The sequence below is a fragment of the Neophocaena asiaeorientalis genome, unplaced genomic scaffold (assembly GCF_003031525.2).
Source record: "Neophocaena asiaeorientalis asiaeorientalis breed wild unplaced genomic scaffold, Neophocaena_asiaeorientalis_V1.1 scaffold150, whole genome shotgun sequence".
Classification (NCBI taxonomy): domain Eukaryota; kingdom Metazoa; phylum Chordata; class Mammalia; order Artiodactyla; family Phocoenidae; genus Neophocaena; species Neophocaena asiaeorientalis.
The window spans coordinates 211,225-233,316 of NW_020176571.1; the positions used below are offsets into that span (position 1 = coordinate 211,225).

A 22,092-nucleotide genomic window follows, 5' to 3' on the forward strand; every position below is an offset into this window, starting at 1 on the left:
TCTTTGGGTCAACATAGACATTGATTTCTTTTGGAAGTATCCTCAAGGGTAGAATTTCTGAGTTTTATAGTAGAGTGTGTTCAACTTTACGAACTACTACTGAACAGTTTTCCAAAGTGGTTGTATAGCTTACGCTTTGGTTGTTCAGCTTACGTTCTCAGTGTCTGGTTGTTAGTCATTCTAATGAGCAGGCATAGTTTCTCATTGCAGTTCTGATCGACATTTCATTGATGACTAGTAATATTGGGCACCCGTTCAGGTGCTTTCTGGCAATTTGGATGTCTTTTTTTGTGAAATACCTGGTCAGATCTTTTGCTTAATTTTTGTCGGGTGTCTGTTTCTTACTGTTTACTATGAATCCTTTACATATTCTGGATATGAGACTTTTTTGGTTACAAGTAGCCCTTTGGCTTTAAGGAGGTGTGTTCCTTCTGAAACTGGGAACAGTTGGGGTTCAGGCATGTTTGAGGAGGGAAGCCTTTGGACAAAACGTGGTTATTTATTGCTCCTTTCTTGGGAATTAATGCGTTGTAGGTTTGGAAGTTAGCAACTCAATTTACTCATGGTTTTAAAAATAAAATATTGGGGCTTCCCTGGTGGCGCAGTGGTTGAGAGTCCGCCTGCCGATGCAGGGGACATAGGTTCGTGCCCTGGTCCGGGAAGATCCCACGTGCCGCGGAGTGGCTGGGCCCGTGAGCCATGGCCGCTGAGCCTGCACGTCCGGAGCCTGTGCTCCGCAACGGGAGAGGCCACAACAGTGAGAGGCCCGCGTACTGCCAAAAAAAAAAAAAAAATTGGACCCACAAGTATTTCTGCTGCTTTTTAAAAATAGTTTATCTTGAACACTAGAAGTATATACTCATAAACCAAAAATTCATTCCGTAGAGATCTGAACGTTTGCCGTGGCTCTGACACTCTGCTAAATGCTGGGGATAGAGACCTGAGAGAAACTTGCTTCCTCCAGGAGCACAGAGTCTAGTGGGAACAGAGGAGGAATCTGTGCCCAGAGAAGGGAGGAGTGAAGTTGTTGAGAGAAGGGCTCAGAGGGAACGTGGAACCGAAGCCCTGATGGGTGGTGAGTAGGTTCACAGCCATCATCGGCCTCGGTGCAGAGAAGATCGGAGGAGGTTGAATGTGTGTGCGGGGTGGAGAAACGTGTCGTCGACGGTGAAACAGGACCGCACGGGGAAGAGTTAGGTGTGTCAAGGGGCAGCGAGTGAGGGGGATGGAGGGGAAGCGAGTGCTCTGGCCACCAAGGAATTTAGTCCATCAGCGAAGCGTGTCTCAAAATGTGTAAACAGAGGTGTGGCATGATGAGATTTGATTAGAAAGATCACTTTGGAAGAAATACAGCATATGAATTAGAATTTCAAACTTGAGACGGGGTCTACAAACTCGTATACCCATGTCCATAGCAGCGTTATTGACAATAACCAAAAGGTGGACATGAGCCAGGTGTCCGTTGGTGAATGAACATACACATACAATGGAACATTCTCAGCCATGAGAAGGGATGAAGTTCTGCTGCCTCTGACGACACCAGTAAACACTGTGCTAAGCCAGACAAGCAGACACGAAAGAACACATCTCACCTGCTTCCACTTATACGAGGCGCCTAGAATAGGCACGTTCACAGAGACGGAAGGAAGGGTAGAGATTACCAGCGGGTACAGGGAAGGGGGGACATGAGTGGTCATTATTTAACGGGTACCAAGTTTCTGTTGGGGTCCTGAAAAGTTCTGGCGATTATTACACTATATTGTGAATGTACTGGATTGCACGCTTAAAAATGGTTAAAATGGTAAATTTTGTATATATATTACCACAAAAAGTAAAAATAAAAAACCCCACCTTGAGACAGGATCTGCATTTAGGAGATCTAGGTAGAGTCCAGGTAGAGATAATAAAGTTCAGGGCAACGAGGTTGGCAAGGAGGGGGTATGTGGAGAGAAAGTTAGGAAGAACAGATGGCAGTTTATCCGGTCCCGTTCTGCATTCCCTACAGTACCACACACAGCACAGCCCCTGACACTCTGGGGGCGACGAGAAGGACATGTGGAGTAGGGCAGACGTGAAGGCTGGTGCCTGGAGCTCTGGCTCGGGTGGATGGCAATTTTACAGGGGTTGCAAGTCAGGGGGGCAGACCAGTTTGGAAGAGCAGATGAAGAGTTTTTCCTGAAACCACACGTGAGGGTGCCCTGGCATATTCTGCTGGAGATGCCCAGGAGAGAGTTACAGAGAAGGTGCAGAAAGAAACAGAAAGGAAGAGGTCCAGGGACAGAGGCCTGGGGGCCCTCAGTGGTCTTCAGTGTGGCAGAGGTCCGAGGAGCATACGGAAGAAACCGGGGAGGAGAGCTGCTCTGTGCAGTCCTTCATCCTTTGTCAGATTGGCTTTCTCGTGGCTCTTTGTAGAGTCACCCTCCTCTCTTGGTGTCCCCTCTCCACACCAGGCTGTCGGTAGGAGGGCCCAGATATCCTGAAGGTGCTAAAGGCGCAGTCGCCAGATGGGCTCAGGGAAGGATGTGCACTTCTGTGTGGTTCCGTTGTGTGTTGGGAAGTTGTAGACCTTCAGTCTGCTAACGTTTTCTAACTTTCTGATTCCACTCTCCCTTCATGCTGCTCTTGCTTACATTCTGCATGTGACGAAACATTGACGGCTTAGGCCAACATCAATCTCGGGATGTCATAGGATGTAAAACCCTATAATCCTGTGAGTTAGCATCAGTTTAGGATGCCTATGCATTTATGTTTTAAAGGTCAGAGCATTTCTTCATAAATCTCATTTCTTTTGTTTGATCTGTGATTTGGAAAATTATTAGATTTGAGATTCATGCCCCGTTCCTTTACACTGTGCTTTTCAAAGTGAAACAGCTGTCAGGACGAAGGGACAATGCCTGTGAAAAGTTTCTGAGTTCTTGGCTCTAGCATCCACAGTCTGTCGTGGTGAGCAGAGATTTGCGCACTAGCGTCAGTGAGCCATTGTGGGCAGGGTGCCAGGGAAGGTAAACAGATTAAGGGGCTCTTCCTTGTAGTTTGGGAAGCACTCTTCTCAGCATTAGTGACTTCTTAAGAAAATTGTATACATTTCCAGGTCCCCAAGCCAAGCCCATCTTTTCATGCGGATACAAGACGGCTGTGGCTTCCTTTGTGTGGCTGCACTGAGTTCCCTTCATGCTGCTGAATTGGCAGCAAGAGCAGTGGATACTACCTTCGTATGCATCAGCCCCTTAAACCTGACTATAGCATAATCATCTTCAGATTTGGGAGTTATTAAAAATCCCCTGAGACTGATGGAAATGTTCTAAAACTCTATTGTGGTGATGGTCGCATAGCTTGGTAAATTTACTAAAAAATCATCGAACTGTACACTTAGAACAGAGGAATCTTATGGTATGTAAGTTATACCTCAAAGTTGTTAAGAAAAACACTCCGCCCAGTCTGTGCAACTTCTGCTGCCTGGGCGCTGCTCTTTTGGGGCAACAGAAGCCCTGCTTAAAGTTCTTCTGGTTCTCAGCCAGGTCCTGCAGGTTTTCACGCCAGGAATTTGGCACAGCTTGGGCTCTCACCTGGCTCCTCTGCACTTGCTCTGCCCAGGGCGTCCAGCACCTGACCAGGAACAAGCCAAGCGCGTCTGTTTCTGGAGCGAGGCTCTAAGGTGAGGAGCTCAGGTTCTCAAGGGCTTAGAGGCCGGTTACCCAGCTTGTTATTTATTTGGAGCCCGTGACTTTTCCCCCACTAGCTGTTTGGCCTTTTTTTGTTTTTTGCGGTACGCGGTCCTCTCACTGCTGTGGCCTCTCCCATTGCGGAGCACAGGCTCCAGACGCGCAGGCTCAGCGGCCATGGCTCACGGGCCCAGCCGCTCTGCGGCACGTGGGATCCTCCCGGACCGGGGCACGAACCCGCATGGCCTGCATCGGCAGGCGGACTCTCAACCACTGCGCCACTAGGGAAGCCCTGTTTGGCCATTTTATTGCTCTGTTAACACATGATTACAGGGTGAGCAGGAATTTCGGTGAAACTAAAATCTCGCAGTATGGCCATTTCTCAATGGTTCCTTTTGAAGGTTCAGTGGGAGAGGTGGTTAAGTAATGATTCCCGTTGTCTGTATATTCTCTTACCTCTTTATCCTCTTCTGCTTTCTCCCCCAAATTATCCAGATGATTGAAAAGGAGGTAAGCAGATTTCCTGCCTTCAGCCCAAATGCCACTCGATGCAGTTGGCTTGCGGTATATGACGCAGGTTTGGTTCACTGTCTGATTATCGCTGACTTCCTCTTCAGGAGCCGTACGCTTCATGACGGCAAAGATCTTGCCCACTCTCACTGTTGTATGTCAGTGCCTGTCACACACTGGGTTGTTTAAAAAAAACCTTGCCGTTAGCAGGGATTGAGGCTTTAACATGAACAAATGGGCTAAATTGCCCGTAGGAGGTAGGCCCTCGTTTTCAGGTCATCCCAGTGTGGCATTCGTTGAATTCCTACTGTGCTCACACTGTGATTTGAGATACTCTGGGGCTTCTGGTCAGACGTCTTTTGAGATATAAGGCTGCTTACTTTAAGGTCCTTTAAGAAGGTCTTTATGTCTGATGTCCAGTGTCTGTATCAGATATGTATTTAAGTTGAACAGGTACATTCACTTTTCCCTGTCCCGAAGCGAGTGATATTCCTGAAGGTGATATACTCAGTCTGTACCCAAAAGTAGGAACCTGAGAGGGTGAAATGTACCCAGATCACTTGGTCATGCTCGGCACTGAGTGGCGGTGATCATGGCTGAGGCACGGAGCTCGTCCAGTTCACGAGAGGGCAGAGGGCATTCCTCATGAGGGTGCTTCCCAGAGGCAGACCTGCCTTAGCCACAGTGGTGAGAGAGGGTCAGGCAGTAGGTAGTGCCTAATGATATCCCCTACGGAGCACTTGAGTTCTCTCAGATGTTAGATTTCAGGCTGTGGAGCAAACCAAAGTGTTCGCCTTCTGTGCACCAGAGCCAGCAGGTCAAGTAGCAATGAATTATGCCTGTGAAAACTTGGGCGAGGGTTTCAGAAAATCCAGTGGTGGGCAAGGAACAACGTGTCACCTGAAGCTCGCTGCTGCTGGACCAGAGAAGGATGCTGAAGGTGGCCATAGGGCGCTGTAGGTGTTTTAGGACACGGTGGATGTGGAGCAGGCCCTTCAGGTGCTTTGAGGACTTTACTGCCTAATCTCGTTGGCACTGAATTGAGTGAAGATTAATTAGTCTTCTGTAGAAAAACTTTGGTAGGTTGCTGGCTTTGGGCCCAGAGTAGTTGGAGTTTTGGAGCCCATAGGTCTCATGGCAGTTGGTTATCGGCAGTTGGTCTTTGGGAGAAAAGAAACTCAAGTCTTGGCTTTACCGACAGCGCACCCTGGACAGGGTGGGGATCCTCCCCAGGGCAGGGTTGGCGTAAGCAAGGAGAGGCTGTGGGCTGGGCCCTTTCAAGAGCCTGCCAGAGTGTAGCTCAGGAATTTGCAGTATTCCTTAAGCATAAGGAAATGAAGCTTGTTGTATTCCCTTTCTCTGAGTGTTTTATTTCTAACCAGATGGACTCTTTCCCTCGTGAAGGAATTAGGGCTGTAGCTGCGGGAATGATGGTCGATGGTGTCAGAGCTCAGTAGGAATCAGCAGAATGAGAGGGCTGGCCTTGAGGAGTGTTTGAACCAGAGAAAACTGTGTTTTGCTGGGGAAATTTTGCCTAAGTCCCATACCCTCTTAAGCTAATTGGGAAGCGAAAGTATGTTCTGTAGAGCTGGTTTAAGATTAGCCTTCTCAGTTTATTTCTGCTTTGGAGAAAACAGCTGAGATTTTCTCCATGAAGATAGTTGAAAAAAAATCATGGTCTTGGAGCCATCTAGCCGCACTCTCTTCTGTGGCCTGGAGCCAAGGCAGATCTGGTCAGTTTGCTTGGTGTGTGGGGTGGAGGTGGAGGGGCTCGTCATCAACCCTGTTGGAGATTTGAGATCTTTTTCCTTCATTAGCTGCCATCCTCCTGAGACAGCTGCATCTTACTGCTCCTGTTTTACAGCCAGTCTTCCCAGAGGAAGCATACTTATGCTTGCTTTATCTCCTCCTTCCTTCCCTGTTTCCATCTCCAAGAACCCTGTGGGCGTCTGGTGAACCTTTTCCTTTGGACTGTCTAACCCTTGGGAGCTTAGACATCACTGTACCAGTGACCTGTGATCCTTTGGTATCTGGAAAAGGTAAATATTGTCCTGAAATGTGAATTGAAAACAAAAGTCCTTTTCTTAATCAAGAACTGTCCAGAGATACCTTAGGAAACTCAGCTTTGGCCACTTCCTTGCCCTTCTCTCACCCCTTAAATCAATAACAAGTTAGTAACAAATGAATCTTCACACACATTTTTTCTCCTTTCTGTATTCTGTGACATTAGACTCTGTGGCCCACATAAGCCTTTTTTTTCTTTTTTCTTTGGCTGAGTTGGGTCTTCATTGCTGTGCGTGGGCTTTCTCTAGTTGTGGCGAGCAGGGGCTACTCTTCGTTGCGGTGCGTGGGCTTCTCATTGGGGTGGCTTCTCTTGTTGCGGAGCACGGGCTGTGGGTGCATGGGCTCAGTAGTTGTGGCTCGTGGGCTCTACAGCGCAGGCTCAGTAGTTGTGGCTCGCGGGTTCCAGAGTGCAGGCTTAGTTGTGGCACACAGTCTCAGTAGTTGTGGCTCATGGGCTCAGTAGTTGTGGCTCGTGGGCTCTAGAGCGCAGGCTCAGTAGCTGTGGCACACGGGCTTAGTTGCTCCGCGGCATGTGGGATCTTCCTGACCAGGGTTCGAACCTGTGTCCCCTGCAGTGGCAGGCGGATTCCCAACCACTCTGCCACCAGGGAAGCCCCCCACGTGAGCCTTTCATTTCTCTTTCTCCTCCCCACTGTCACGTGTACTGAGTGCAAGAACAGAAATGAATGACTCTTCCTGCTAACTAGTGCCCCCCTGAGCTGATGGGCAGGCAGACGTGGGCTTCATTTCGGAGCAGTGGCAAGTGTGGAAAGGGGGGAGGGATGTGCCCAGGTGAGAAGGAGCGCAGAGGGGCCGGGGTGGTGGGCAGGGAGGAAGGCCGTGCCGGGCGAGGGAGCACCGTGTCCACACTTGAGGCGCGTCCTGGAGGCTGCGAGGATGACTGAGGACAGTGGACTGTGTGTGGAGGAGTGGGAGCAAGGCTGCTGCTAGACCTCTGGGGCCTTTTGAACCTTGCTGAGGCTTTGGATTATTCCCTAAAAACACTGGAAGGCTGTAGTGGATCACATTTGAGGCAAGGGATCACATTTGCTCTTTAAAAAAAAACGCTCAGGCACTCCTGTGGGGGATGGATTGGAGGGGGCTTAAGATGAAAAGGCTGTAGTAATGGTCCAACTAGAGATCACAGGTGCTCCCACCAAGATACTGGTAGGGAGATGCTTTATAAAGAAGAGGTCCCAGAGAGTTAGAATCAAGAGGTCTTTGCTATTGGTTGATCGGATTGTGAGATTAACACCGAGAAGGGTCTGAAATGACCCCCGGTTTCCATTGGTGGGTGGATAGTGGCAGCATTTGACTACATGAGGAGGTGAGAGCTGGGGAAGAGAACGGAAGTGTCCTGTGGTGCACTCCTCAGTTTGAGGTACCTGTGGGATGTCTGGATGGAGATCTTCAGTAGCGTTTGGATCGCAGAAGCAAGGTCAGCAAAGTTAGAAGTGTAGGGGTCGTCCAGTTTATGAAGAGAGGGGCAGCTGAAACAGTTGTAGCCATTTGAGGGAGCTGAGAAGCCTGAGGATAGTAGTGGTTGAGAAGCAGGAGACAGAGCCAAGGAGAGGAGGGTTTCCAGGAAGAGCAAATGAGCGGGAACAAGTGAGATAGGGGTTGAAGTGTCTGAGCCTTTCACAGCGCCCTCAGTGGAGTGATGAGGACAGAAGCCAGATTCAGAGGGAGGGGAAAGGTGATGGGGCATAGTTAGGAGGTCATGCGGTGGGGACAGCAAGGGGTACATGGCGCCCTCAGGAAGCAGGAGGGAGGGGCCGGCAGCTGGAAAGGTGCACAGGTGTGTGGGAAGATGGGAGAGACCCCAGCATGCAGGCTGGGAGGGAGGAAGAAGTTTAAAATGTATGACAGGTGGGTGGTGGTGATAGTTGCACAGGACGCGAATGTACTTAATGCCACTGAACTGTGCACTTAAAAATGGCCAAAAAGGGGGGAAATGTACTACAGTAGATGGCGCCGGTTTCAGGGAACAAAGGGCCTCTGACTGGCAGGACCTTCCTCCAGGGAGGGTAGGGGTGAGGACAGTGAGTGGGGGCTGGAGAAGGGGAAGGTGAGGCCCCTGCTCCTGCCAGACGGGGGCATTAAGAGTGGATGGGGTGGGCGTGGCTTGCGGGGCCTGAATCCCTGGGTGGTGCTGACGCCCCTCCCAACCCTGTAGGTTGATGTGGCCACATCAGTCTGCGCTGCTGACTTTTTTTCCTACTGTTCAGAAAAGTTCCATCCCTATCCCACCTCTGAAGCTGGTGTTTCAAGGGTCCAGCTGTCTGTCTCTGTTTGCCCACCTTCTCCACTTAATCTCTGGGCAGCCTTGTCAGAAGCTGCTGGGCGGTGCGGCTCCCCTTTGTCTTCAGCCGTGAGTGAGGAAACGCTGCCTTTGCAGGCACCTCAACTTACGACAGCAGCATGGATTTCTGAGACAGATTTTAAACACAAACACACACACACACCCCGGATATAGAAAGATTATGGGTCTTTCCCTTAGCTTCCGGGGGAGGTGGACTGGGAGCTGCCCTGTAACACTTCGTGACACTGATAAACTCTTCTTCTGTGCAGCCAGATTCTTTTCATGGGGTCTGTTACTCTGAAACCATTTGGCTGTGAAAACAAAGCTGCCTCCAGGGCTTGGCTCCTGTCCGGCTCTCCTCTCCTGCTGCATGGGTGCAGGGGTCTGCCGGAGGGGTCTATAGAGGGAGGGTCCACAGCAGGTGTGGCCGTGGAAAAGGCGCGGGTCCCCTTGTAGGATTCTGCGTGTTCCTGCTCTCAACCTGGTGGCTCTCAGTCCATTTTCATTTGGTGACTTCCATCTCACGTCCCAACAGAATTCTGCTTGAACCCCCTGATGTCACGCATCTGTTCATGGATTCAAGAGGTAGTTGTTGGGCTTCCCGGGTGGCATAGTGGTTGAGAATCTGCCTGCCAATGCAGGGGACACGGGTTCAAGCCCTGGTCCAGGAAGATCCCACATGCCGTGGAGCAGCTAAGCCCGTGTGCACAACTGCTGAGCCTGAGCTCTAGAGCCCGCGAGCCACAACTACTGAGCCCACGTGCTGTAACTGCTGAGCCCGCGTGCCTAGAGCCCATGCTCCGCAACAAGAGAAGCCACTGCAATGAGAAGCCCGCACACCACAACTAAGAGTATCCCCTGCTCACCACAATTAGAGAAAGCCCACATACAGCAATGGAGACCCAACAGAGCCAAAAATAAATAAATAAAATAAATTAAAACAACAACAACAAAAAAAAAGAGGCAGTTGTTGTGCGCTGCTCTGAGTCAGGACCCATTCTGGGTGCGACGATACAGCAGGGAGCAAAGTGGCAAAAATCCTTGTCCTTGTAGAACTCACATTCTAGAGAGGAAGACAGTAAATGGCATTTATAGTACATCAGACTGTGGTGAGTGCTTCGGGGAAAACAGGGCAAGAGGCTAAGCTGGGTGGGGGGTCAGTTTTAAATGGTGTGCTCAGGGAAGGCCACACTGAGGAGGTGACACTCGAATAACAGCCAAGGGTGGTGAGGTTGCATCACACACCTGTCAGCCCCTTCAGAGGACGGGCACCCAGGGAGGCAGGGACAGGTTTTCCCTCTGTTCACTGTGTTATTTCTAGAGCCTAGAAAAGTGCTCGGCACACAACTACTGAGCCTGCGTGCTAGATCCCACGGGCCACAACTACTGAGCCTGTGCTCTAGAGCCCGTGAACCACAACTACTGAGCCCACGTGCCACAACTACTGAGCCCGTACTCTAGAGTCCATGAGCCACAACTGCTGAGCCTGTGCACCACAACTACTGAGCTTGCACTCTAGAGCCCGTGAGCCACAACTACTGAGCCCACGTGCCACAACTACTGAGCCCGTACTCTAGAGTCCATGAGCCACAACTGCTGAGCCTGTGCACCACAACTACTGAGCTTGCACTCTAGAGCCCGTGAGCCACAACTACTGAGCCTGCGCTCTAGAGCCCACGGGCCACAACTACTGAGCCTGTGCTCTAGAACCTGCGAGCCACAACTACTGAGCCCGTGTGCCTAGAGCCTGTGCTCCGCAACAAGAGAAGCCACCGCAATGAGAAGCCCACGCACTGCAACGAAGAGTAGCCCCTGCTTGCCACAACTAGAGAAAGCCCACGCACAGCAACGAAGACCCAACGCTGCCAAAAATAAATAAAATAAATGTATTTAAAAAAAGGAAAAAGAAGAGTGCTTGGCACACAACAGATGCTTGGTAGTATTTTTTGAATATGTGACTGGATCTGGGGGAGAGTATTTCAGACATAGGAGCAGCGAGTGCCCAGGCTGAGGGGAGAGTCTGTCCGCGGGGCAGGAAGGAAGCTGGTGTGACGGAGGGGATGAGTAAGGGGGCCGCAGTAGCAGGAGGTGAGAGAGGTAAGGGCATGGGGTGTGGGTCTCATAGGGGCTCCCTGACACCTTTTCAGGGGGGGTCTGTGAGCTTAACACTATTTTCACAGTGATACTAAGCTGGAAATACTTGCCTTTTCCCCTCTTTTCTGCTCACGAGTGTACGGTGGAGTTTTCTAGAGGCTGCGTGATACGTGATACTGCAGCAGATGGAGTGCAGGAAGCAGACGTGGGAATCCAGCTGTCTTAAATAAGCCAGACATTGAGGAGATTTGCAACAATGTAAAAACATTATCACTCTAATCACTACATTTTTGTTTTGGAAAATATTTTATGGAAAAAATGTTAATTACTGTGTAATGGATTGTTTTAAACTGAATTAATATTGAAATTTTTCTCAGTTTTAACTTCACATGCAGTAAGTATTGATAGATCTTTGGGTTCTCAATATTTTTAAGAGTATAAAGTATGAGTCCTAAGACCAAAATTTTGTGAAACACTGTTCTAGGGCCTTGTAGGCCATGGTAAAAATGTTTGTTTTAATGCTAAGATGGGAACTGCATCCATGACTCTGGCTGAATCAAACAAGATGAGTTTTAGTAAAGACAGTTGAAAGGTCCCAGTGGGTCTTGAAAGCAAAGCGCGTAAATATGGGGGTAGATTTTAGAAGCAGCACATTAGTGATAAAGATTTGCAGGTGGTTCTGTGCGGTGGTGTCGGCAGTGAGGGGCACATTCCAGTTGAGCTCTTTTCTTTATAGTTGGGGCTTACATTCTGCTGGAGAAGATGGACAATACACATACACTATGTCAGGTCATAACAAATGCCACAGGAAAAATGAAGCAAGGTGAGGGGGTTAAAGAGAACCTCAACAGGAGAAGCCACTGCAGTGAGAAGGCCACGTACTGCAACAAAGAGTAGCCTCCGCCCACCACAACTAGATAAAGCCGGTGCACAGCAACAAAGACCCAACACAGCCAAAAAGCCACATACTGCAACAAAGAGTAGCCTCCGCCCGCCACAACTAGATAAAGCCGGTGCACAGCAACAAAGACCCAACACAGCCAAAAATAAATAAATAAAAAACAAACAAATGAAAGCCGTGTGGCCATCTGGTGGAGAGCATCAGCAGGGAGACCGGGCATGCAGAGACCTGGGTGGCCGCTGCTGGGGGTACTTGGTGAACAAGAAGGAGGCCAGTCTGGCTAGAGCCTAAAGAGCATAGGGGACGGGAGTGCGGTAGGTCACTCTGGGCCTCAGAGGCCATTGTGAGGACTTTGGATTTAACTCTGAGCTGGGAAGCCGTGGAGCCGTAGAGCAGAGGTGTAACCTGATTGGACCAACATTGAGTGAATGCTCAGGCTGCTATTGGAACACATTCGGGGGAGGTGGGACTGGGACGGTGGCAGCAGGGAGGGGCTCTGGAGGAACCCAAGGGAGGGATGACATGACTTTGATGAGGGTGGGGGACGAGATGGTGGAGAGTGGTTGGATTGGGCTGTACTTTGAAGATGGAACAGACAGAAGATACTGAAGAACTGACTATGGGATGTGACAGAAATTAGCATAATTCTAAGGGTTTTAGCTTGAGCAGCTGGCTGGATGTTGGTGTCATTTGCTGAGATGCAGAAAATACTAAGGAAGAAGCAGGCTGGGGATAGGAATGGGAATCAAGGTTGTGTGCATATTAAGTTTGAGATGCTTGTCAAATTTCCAAGTAGAAATGTCAAATAAGCAGTTGGTTTTACAGGTTCAGAGGAGAGAATATAGATTCGTGCACCAGTGACGATGTCCGTGTAAAATGGACACTTAAGGCCATGGTACTGGGGGACACGGAGGGCAGAGTTTTTCAAAGTGAGTTATGTCTCATTAATGGGTCATGAAAGCAATATAGTGGGGACCAGCAACTTTAAAGAATGAGAGAACAGAAAACGTCAGAATATTTCAGTAGTAAAGGTAACTTGTGACATTTTTCAAAAATTACATTTATGGGGGTGGGTGGTGGTGATGGGATGAATTGGGAGATTGGGATTGACATATTTACACTAATATGTATAAAACAGATAACTAATAAAAATATCAAATAGAAGTGGAGAGCAAAAGCAAAGTACACAGTCTGCTTCCCCTAAGCGCTACCAATGTAATTTGCATTTAAGTTGCTTACGTGCAGTCTTGAGCAATAGAGTCTAAAAGCTACAAGATTTTGATTGATTGAAATGAAAAATAGCTTTATTGTTAAGAAAAATTACATTTGCATAAACTATATAGAGAGAGAACTGTGTGTACGGTTTAAAAAGTTAGGAAGCCACTGATGTTCAGGGAGTGGATGTAGATTGAGAAGAGACCCAAAGACTGAGTGACCCCGTGACCATTTCAACATGCAAAGGGTGGGGATATGTGAGAGACCGGTAAAGGACACAGGAAAGTATCTGTAGAGCCCAGAGGAGAACCAGGAGGGTGGTGTCCCAGGGCCGAGGAGAGGCGTGGTGGGCTGTGACTCGAGCTCTGGGCTGGTGGAGGAAACTAGGCTTGAGGATTGGCCGTTGGATTTGACAGTGTGGCAGTCACTGTGTCCTTGATGAGATGTTTATGCGGAGCAGTGGGAATGAAGCCTCATTGTTGTAGGTTCAGGGACAGTTGTAGGTTCAGGGACAGTGGGAGAGGAAGTCACGAGCACAGCACAGACAGTTCTCCTGGGGAGTGGGGTACACTGGTCAGAGGAGATGGGGACGGGGCAGGGTTTTTAAAGATGAGAGCCTACGTCAGTGGGAATAGTTGTTTGGGGGAGGGACTGATACAGGAGGAGAGGACCAGTGCAGGAGGCAGTGTGTGTGCTTGAGTAAGGGGGGTGGGATCGGTGCACATGGGTTGCTTCACGTGGGCATGTTCATCGTCACGGAAGGAGGGCAGATGAGATGGGTATTGACATGGTCGTAGGAGCTTATGGAAGAATGCTGAGGTGAAGAAACTGAAAGCCACGTCAAAAGAGAAATGGTTGAAGGAACTGAGGAGGACGTGAAGATAGCAGATGTTTGGACGGCTGGCCTGTAAAAGAGGAACTAATTTTGTTCTGGATACTTCCAAGGGGAAATTTTGGACCATGGAGTAAAAACTATGAGGTCTTCTACCTAGAAATTGTGTCCTTGGGAAATTAACATTTCAAGCTGCTCAAAGATGGTGAAGACTGCTTCACAAGGTAGAAAGCCGCCTGTCAGTGCAGCTGTTTGTGTGTTGTGGTCGGTACACAGAAGATGCAGGTGTGGGGTGGCTGGTCACACTGGGTGGTCCTTTGTATCTTGACCATCTTATATTTTGTGATTCATGGCAGTTGGTAGTAGGCAGACCAGACGACTGAAAAACCCCCGATTCGGTGCCACGTTAACCTCTTGCCAGCAGTTCACATGTTTACAAAGCTTTTGCTGCAGGGTCTGCCCCCGGGAGCAGGAGATACTGGAGGTGTTTCCCTACAGCTCCACAGCTGTCCTTGTGGGAGTATCGGTATCCCGTTGGGCTGCCGCAGCTTTGGTGTTCTCTGAGCCCCTGTCCAGCAGTGGCCCTTGAGGTCACCCTGCACGACTGCCAGGCAGACCACTTCCCAACTCTGCACAAGTGCAGGTGGCTGGGTAGTCAGTCCTCTAGTCAGCAGAACCTCACTGAGCACCTACTGTGTGCCGGGAACTGGGTACACAGCACCAAGATACGTGGATTGGGGCCTGCCCTTGTGCAGAAAACAGCTTTTGGTTGCGCTTTCCCACAACCTCAGTGAGCCTCTCTCCCCAACCAGAGGCCCTTTCCTTGCCCTGGCAGCCTGGATCATAACAAGGCTCTCAGACTTGTGGGCAGGAAGGGGTTGGTCTTTTGGTCTCTGTCCCTCAGCTCTGGACCTTTGGTAGTGAGTAGGTTGAGATTCACCTCCTGTCCTGCCCTGAGTTCCTGCAGCAAGTGGAGTAGCATTGGGTGATTCAGAAATGCTTTGTGATCACCTCCTGAGAGGTGCTGAAGATGGCTCAGGTGCGAGAGCTGCTGAGGGATGCAGGCTGGGGAGCGCTCAGCCTTTCAGCTGCCACTCAGAGGGTCACTGTGACCCCAGAGTGCCCTGACCTCCATTTGAGAAAGGACTCCATTTCAGAGGAGCCCATACAGCGATGAATTGTGAGAAGAAAAAGAATCTTGTATTGTGTGTCCTTGCGAAGTTCACCCGGAGCGCTCTTCCTGGAGGTTCTGGACCGGGGACGTCGTTCTGATGAGCTCTTGTTTCTCAAGCTGTGTTCTCAGGTGGTTCTTCCTTCGAATGGCTCGGGCCTTGGGCTCTGGATACAAAACCTGGCTGCACCGTGTTCCTGATGTGTGACGTTTAAACATCTTTAAGCAGCAGTTTTCCACCTGCAAAATGCAGGTGGTAGATTGTGGTGACGGTGGAGATGCGGTGTGGATCTGACCGCCAATAAGTATTCAGTGTTGGCTGTTTTCACTGTCACTGACAGTCCTTGTATCTTTCTTGTTTGAACATCTGAGTTTGGCAGGAACTTGCCCACTTGGGTGTTATCCTTTAGCCCCTCCTGCCCAATGCCATTGTCACACCTTCTGGGACAAGTGGAGTGGGGAGGGTGAAGAGTGAGGGAGGGACAAAGGAAGTTTTACAACATTTTTCTTTCTTTCAGAAGACAGAGCTGTCTGAGTTCTCTCATTCTGTTATATGAGTAGCCACTTATTTAGCTGAGTATAACCTTTTGTTGATGGGATTATAAACTACTAGATAATAACAACACTCCTGCCATTTACTGGGTCTTGCTGTGCACCTGGCACTGCTAAACATTTTGCATTCATTACCTCAGTTCCTGCAAAACCCTGTGATTCATTGCACGTTACCTACACTTTGCAGGTGAAGATGCTCTTCCTGAGACACTGGGGCAGGGGCATTGCTCTTTTTGACTCTTTGTTTTCCCAGGTTATTTGGGACAGACACTGGCATTTGCATCGGCATCAGCCATTATGTTTACTGGTGTTCGGCTCTGACTTGGACTTGTTAGTGTTTGCTTGGGGTGACAAAGGCAGATGTCATTTCTTTTCTTTTTTTAAAGTTATGTTTTAGATATATTTTATTTTTCTGACCCTTCAATATTTTATCTTTTTAATGATCCCATTTATATATATTTTTAAAATTTTTTATTGAAGTATAGTTGATTTACAGTGTGTCAATCTCTGCTGTACAGCAAAGTGACTCAGTTATATACATATATACATTCTTTTTTTTAATGTTCTTTTCCATTATGGTTTATCACAGGATATTGAGTATAGTTCCCTGTGCTATACGTTAGGACCTTGTTGTTTATCCATTCTAAATGTAATAGTTTGCATCTGCCAACCCCAAACTCCCAGTCCATCCTTTTCCCTCTTCCCCTCGGCAACCACAAGTTTGTTCTCTATGGGCAGAGGTCATTTCTGACTCCTTGGTCAATTGTGTAGGTGTTTTTCCTGAAGAAATAGGTTGCTATCAAAGAAAGTAAAATAAAAAGTTTTGAGAAGATACAACATTAGGGGTTAGCGTCTTTCAGAATTGGAGACTTGGAAGAGAACCCAGAGGTCATGGTCCAGGCTCCTCTCAGACTCCTCTAGAGAGGGCCGTTCCACCTCCTAGAATAAGGCAGTGTGAGAATCCATAACAAAAGCACTGCATTCTTGATAGTTGCTCTTCCCTGCCCAGGCTGACTGTGTTCTTAGACACTCCATTTTGGTGGCACATTAGATAGAACTCTCCTCTGTAACATCCCCCCGCTTCTCCTCCACCTCCCCCAGCCACGCAGGGACCTCCAGACAGACTCCCACTAGGGATTCTTTTCCCTTGTCAACTCCACAGAAACTAGAGTGTTCCTACTGCAGGCCAGGCTGAAGCTGCAGAGATCCGGTCCCTGCCCTGATGAAGCCTTGAGGTGGTGGAGGAGAGAGCCATTCCAGTCATGCACTTGCGGAATCGCAGGCGTGGATGAGGACCGGGGCGTGGGACTAAAGAGCAGATCCATGGAATGGGGAGGGGCACGGGGGCTGGTTTCCGATGTCCTCAGCATCCTGCCGAGTGTCCATCTGATGCTAAATAGGCTGGAAAGTCAGAGAAGAACTGAGGATAGAACAAAGGCAGCAACAAGAATTGTGAGAAGGACTGCTTTCCTTCTTGTATTTTGAGCTTGCTTCCTTGGGACCTAGAGAGCCTTATCTTGGGGCCATGAGAGATGAGAGGCCTTTGGGACAGGAGCTGGGAAGCAGTTGGGGCGGCGAGGAGTTTCATTCCCAGGCAGTCTGATTCAGTCAGATGCCCCAGGCCAGGGACTCAGTGTCCCCATCCACAGACGGTGGTGGCCAGAGTGGCCCGTTTGCAGAAAGACTGACCAAGAACTCAAGGCATTTGGCTACTTTGGTCCTTGTTTCTGTAAAACATGAAGGAATCTCTGTAATCTGAAGTGCATTTGTCATCTAATTTTCCTCCTAATGACATTGTAAAACATGTCTTCCTATCTGCCTTCCTTCTAAGGTCTGTTTAGACAAGTCACGCCTCTGACTGCATGGGCTAGGAAAGGAGCATTTCATAGATCCTTTGTAAGAGTCAGATTTGCACATGTGCCAGAATATTAGTGGTGCAGTGGCTAGGGAGAAAATTAACCAAACTTGGCTCTGATTTCTTACTCTTGAAGTATAATTCTTATTTTGTTGTTTTGATTCTCTTTAATTTTTCTCCCCCACCCCTCAAATAACCACCCATCTATTCTAAGAGCTAGAGACTGAGTGTTCTCAAACCAGCCATGAGTCAGTGACAACGTTTTACTCTTATAAATAGAAACATAAACTCTGTTCCTGATGCACTTCATAGGCTGTCTCTCTAGCACTTTCCTCCACAGCCAAGGAGCGTGCTTCTGAGTCAGCAGTCAGCTGCTGTGGGATGGAACTCGCAGGCCATTGCTGGTGGCAGAGATCGCACTGACGTGCGGAGAGCGGGCCCCACCTCTTCCTCGTCTCTCCTCAGGCTCCTCACTTCCCTCGTCCCTTCCTTCCACACCTTGACTTTTCAGTCCTCAGGATTTCTGGCACCTTCTGGCCAGGTTTCCTGGTATGTAGGCTCCTGCGTTTATGACTGTTGATTTTCCCTGGCTAGTGGGACGTACAGCACATGGGGGTGGTCCAGGAGAGGCCCGGAGGAGCACGACCTGGGTTTGACGTTCAGGAATGAAAGCATGAGGGCGATGGCGGGAGTGGTCCTTCTGCCGTCTGCTCAGCTGCTCTTAGCGTGAACCCAGTGCCGGGTAGTCCCCAGGCTGCACGAGGCTGTCCCGCCAGCAGAGCTGCAGAACAGACACTGGAGTGTCTTCTGCTACGGCCACTTGGCTCACAGAGGGGGAAAGCTGAGGCAGCCCAAGGGAATTGGTCTTGTGTAGTCTTACCTCGGGTGCCTGTCACATTGTTCCAGGAACCAGCTTCCCTCTACTTATCTGTTGTCATTAGTGACCTGCAGGTGGAACTCTCTTACACTGGGCACTTACTCCCTGTCTGCCTCTTGCAAGCAGGCTCTCTGCAGCTGTCCGGGAGTGGCTGGAACCTGTTCATTTGAAAGTGTTTTGCATCAGCAGAAGGATTGGGGGCCAGTTATTAATGAAGGTGTTCATCTGTGGTGAGGTTTGATTTGAGCAAGTGCTCAGCTCTTTGGAAGTAAATGTTTGTTTCAAACAGGGTGGGCCACAGCCAACCAAGGGGGTGTTAGCCCACACGTCAGAATTCTTCTTTGAAAATAAATGCCGAGACTCTTTTAGGGTGGGGTGAGACGGGAAAGGCCTTTAGAAATGCATGTCGCAGGATCTTGAGCGTGTCGGTGTCAGCTAGAACACGGTGGTACCTCGGGCTCCAGATCCTGGCAGGGCGTGGAAGGTGGCTGCTGCTGTTCAGGAACAAAGAAAAATCATTTTCTTTCTTGACGAGAGGCAGAGAGATCAGAGCCGGTGTGTTCAAAGCTCTCTAAACACTGTGACTCTGGTGGGGTTCGAGAGAGCTGTGCACACACATGGGGCACGCACGGGCAGGAGCGTTGGCTGCATGAGCAAAGCAAATAAAGCTGCAGAGGCCCCGACGGGCAACACCCGGGACCCTTGTTTCTAGTCGTGGGTTATTACCCTTTCTTCTGCTTCTGGATGAGCATGTCTGGTTTTCTCTGCCACTTAAAAGCCGTCTTCTGACTACCTGCAGTTTCTAAGATGAGCATTGACTTGTAAGAAGAAGAATGGGCTCTTTTCAGAAACTTTAAAATATCTTGCTGCTTAGCACTACCTAGAATAAACTTCTATTTAGGGGAAACTGAAGGTTAGTTCCATTTCTTGGTGGACTCTTGGCCACATGGCTATTGGGACAAGCTGTTGTTTAGCAGTGTGCATAGGAGGGGTTGTTGAGTTAGTGAGGTATTTGAGATGAGAAGCCAGGTCAGTGTGTTTCAGGTAAAGAATGACCATCTTCACCTCGGCCTCTGCAGAACAAGTGCTGTGTCTGTTGACACAGAAAACACAAGAGGAAAGTGGCAGTTCCTCTTATTTAGGTACTGCCTTCTCTCAGGAAACCACCCACACCTCCAGTTGGTTCGATCAGCCTTATAATACATGGTGAAGTGTGGAAAGAAGCAGAATCTTATTCCTGCTTCCCAAGGGGGCTTCTCCCGCCTGTAAGAGCTTCAGGACGGGACGTGGGGCTCTTCCAGGCCTGGGGCGGCAAGCAGAGGGTCTCATCAGCACATAGTTTGGTGGCTCCCTTTGCCCTGGGCTGGTTCACTAAATAGCAGGTCACTCCTCACTTCCACCCCTCCTCCCCCCAACACAGTGGGTCAGCAGCTCCCTTCCTCCATCCCCTGCCATCTCCACGAGCAGGTCCTCTTTAAAGCAGAGCTCGGGCTCAGCCCTGTTTGTCACCCGGTGGGAAGTCGCCTGGAGCCCTGGGCCTGAGTCCTGTGGCTGGGAGGGTTTTCCCACACTGAACTCGGGGCATCCACTCTCACCTCACGTGAGGGAGAACCGAGGCCGAGTGGGGCAGCCCAGGCCCGGCACATGTGGACCCAGGGCCGAGGTGCTGCTCGTCTTGTTGCCCTGCCCTGCTTCTCTGCTTGCCCTGTTCCAGCCTCTGGCCCTTTGCCTCCCGCCCCCAGCAGCAGTTCTCCGCAGTGATGACAAGTAAGTGTGGTACAGACCCAAGGCAGGGAGTGGGTGAAGGAGTGCTTGCGGGGCCCCTCCCTTCTTGAAGCTTCTCCCAGCAAACGTAGGCGGGTAGGTGCTGGAGGTTTTTGATAAGTGGGAGGTATAGACGGCATCATTACTGCTGTCAGGTTTCTTTGTGGGCAAAATGGAATGACTGTAAAATCCTACCTGCCACATGCCGTCCACATGGCAGGACTTCGGTCCCTACACGCCAACCTTGGCTCTGCTCTCAGACCTCTCCACTGTGCCTCGGAAGCTCTTCAGAGCACGCTCGTCCTTGGCTGCCAGCTCCTCCCTCGCTGAGTCCAGATCTCCGCCAGAGCCCAGGGCTCCCCCGTGTGATCTGACCAGCCTTCACAGGTCAGCTACCACCTGTGTGCTGTGCCCCCGAGCCGACTCAGCCGACTGCCTAGTGAGCCCCTCCACTAAGGCAGCTCAGCTGTAACAGGGAACCCGCCACAGATGAGGGCTTCTGTTTGTAATCCCTCAGCCTGGGCTCACCACTCACTCCACGGGAAACATCCCTGACCCTTTCATCTGTAAGAGTCCCTTGCAAGCCTTCCAGTTTACTTCCTTTTCCACGTCCTGTGCTTCCTCCCTGCCTGGTTGACACTAATTCATCCTGAAACCCTCAGATGTCATCCCTCAGAGGCTCATCCTGGATGAGGATCCCTCCCCCATGACATAGGTGCTCTTCCCCTGCGTTTCCACATCCCTTGAGCCTCTCTCTCTCTGACACTTAGTAGGGCACATCTAAGCTTCTGTTCACCCACTAAACTGTAAGATCCTTGAAAGCAACCGCAGTCTTCCTCATTTCTCTGCCCGCGGTGAGAGGCAGAGAGAAATGCCCTCATTTCTCTCCAGACGGTGCCTGGAGTCTAGAGGATGGGCAGCTTATCACGCTTGTGTAACAAGTGCCTGCAACACTTAGGAAGTGCACTCTGAAAAGCTATGTCTCCTAGAAAACGTTTCTAGATGCAGCTTTGGATTTGCTAACCGTTCCTCTTTCTTTCTTTATTAGATTAACGTGACGGCGTCAGGTGGATCGACAGCCCCCCCACCGCCCCATTTGTCAGGGGCTTGAGAGTGGGGAGACATGGAGGAGCGTAAGAACGAGGCGACGAATCGGGCTCACATCCTCTTTGACCGGTTCGTGCAGGCCACCACTTGCAAGGGGACACTCAAGGCCTTCCAAGAGCTCTGCGACCACCTGGAACTGAAGCCTAAGGACCACCGCTCCTTTTACCACAAGCTCAAGTCCAAGCTCAACTACTGGAGAGCCAAGGCCCTCTGGGCAAAGCTGGACAAGCGGGGCAGCCACAAAGACTACAAGAAGGGAAAGGCGTGCACTAACACTAAGGTAGGGGCAGCCGCCCAGGCCCTGGGCACTGACCCAGGGACTCAGCTGGAGAAGGAGAGAGCATTGGGTGGAGGTAGCCTGGTGAGGCCACAGCCTAGGGAGGCCGTCAAGCTCACACTGCGGCAGAACTCTGTGGATCCGCTACCTGTGTTCGTTCATTCGACTGTTCTGTGTGCCCCATTTTTATCTCGTGGATTCACACAGGAACATTCAGGGTTTCAGCTACTGAGAACAACCCTGCAGTCAAACACCATAGGAGTTGTTTGATTTTGCTGAGGCTCTAGTTGGATCTCAGACTGTTAGGAGGATGCAGGCCTCTGAACAAAGAGGTAGCCAGGCCCTATCAGTGTCCTGTCTGACTGTGGCAGCCTGGCGCTTGGCAAAGTCATTGTTCCAGACTCAGCCTCTGGTAAGGTGTAGAGTATTTGCCAACTTGGGGATTTTTTTCCCACAGGCTTCAGACCTCCTTTCATCCATTTTCCAGAGGTCTATCTTGATAAGCAAGGGCTTTGTAAACCAAAGTATTTCTTTTGCTTTCTTCACAATCTAGAGAAATAGAGTTTCCATGAAACGGTTAGGCCTGGGCAAAGACCCGAGATGCCCAGTCACCTGTGCAGGGGGAGGCGTGGGGAGAGGAGAAAGGTAATACATTCCTGCTCTCCTCCTTAGTAAGAGCACTTTCTGTGAGAAGTTTGGAAAAGCTAGCAGGGAAATGAAGTTGCAGATGACTTTGTGACTGTTGTTACTGTCCTTTCGAGAGCCTTAACTTGCCCTGTGTTGGTTTGCATTTGGGTAGATATTCATCCACAAAATGCAAGTAATTCAAGTGCACTCTAGAGTTTTATATATATATATACACACATATATATATATACACACACACATACGTATACATACATATATATA

General features: G+C 49.8%; 1 protein-coding gene across 1 annotated transcript in view; it reads left to right on the forward strand.

Moving 5' to 3' along the window:
- MICAL3 (microtubule associated monooxygenase, calponin and LIM domain containing 3) overlaps positions 1-22,092 on the forward strand; it is a 154,090-nt gene that overhangs the window by 32,501 nt on the left and 99,497 nt on the right. The window contains 1 exon segment of the mRNA XM_024733153.1: positions 20,848-21,186. Coding sequence (XP_024588921.1) covers positions 20,923-21,186 — 264 coding nt within the window. The 5' untranslated portion in view covers positions 20,848-20,922.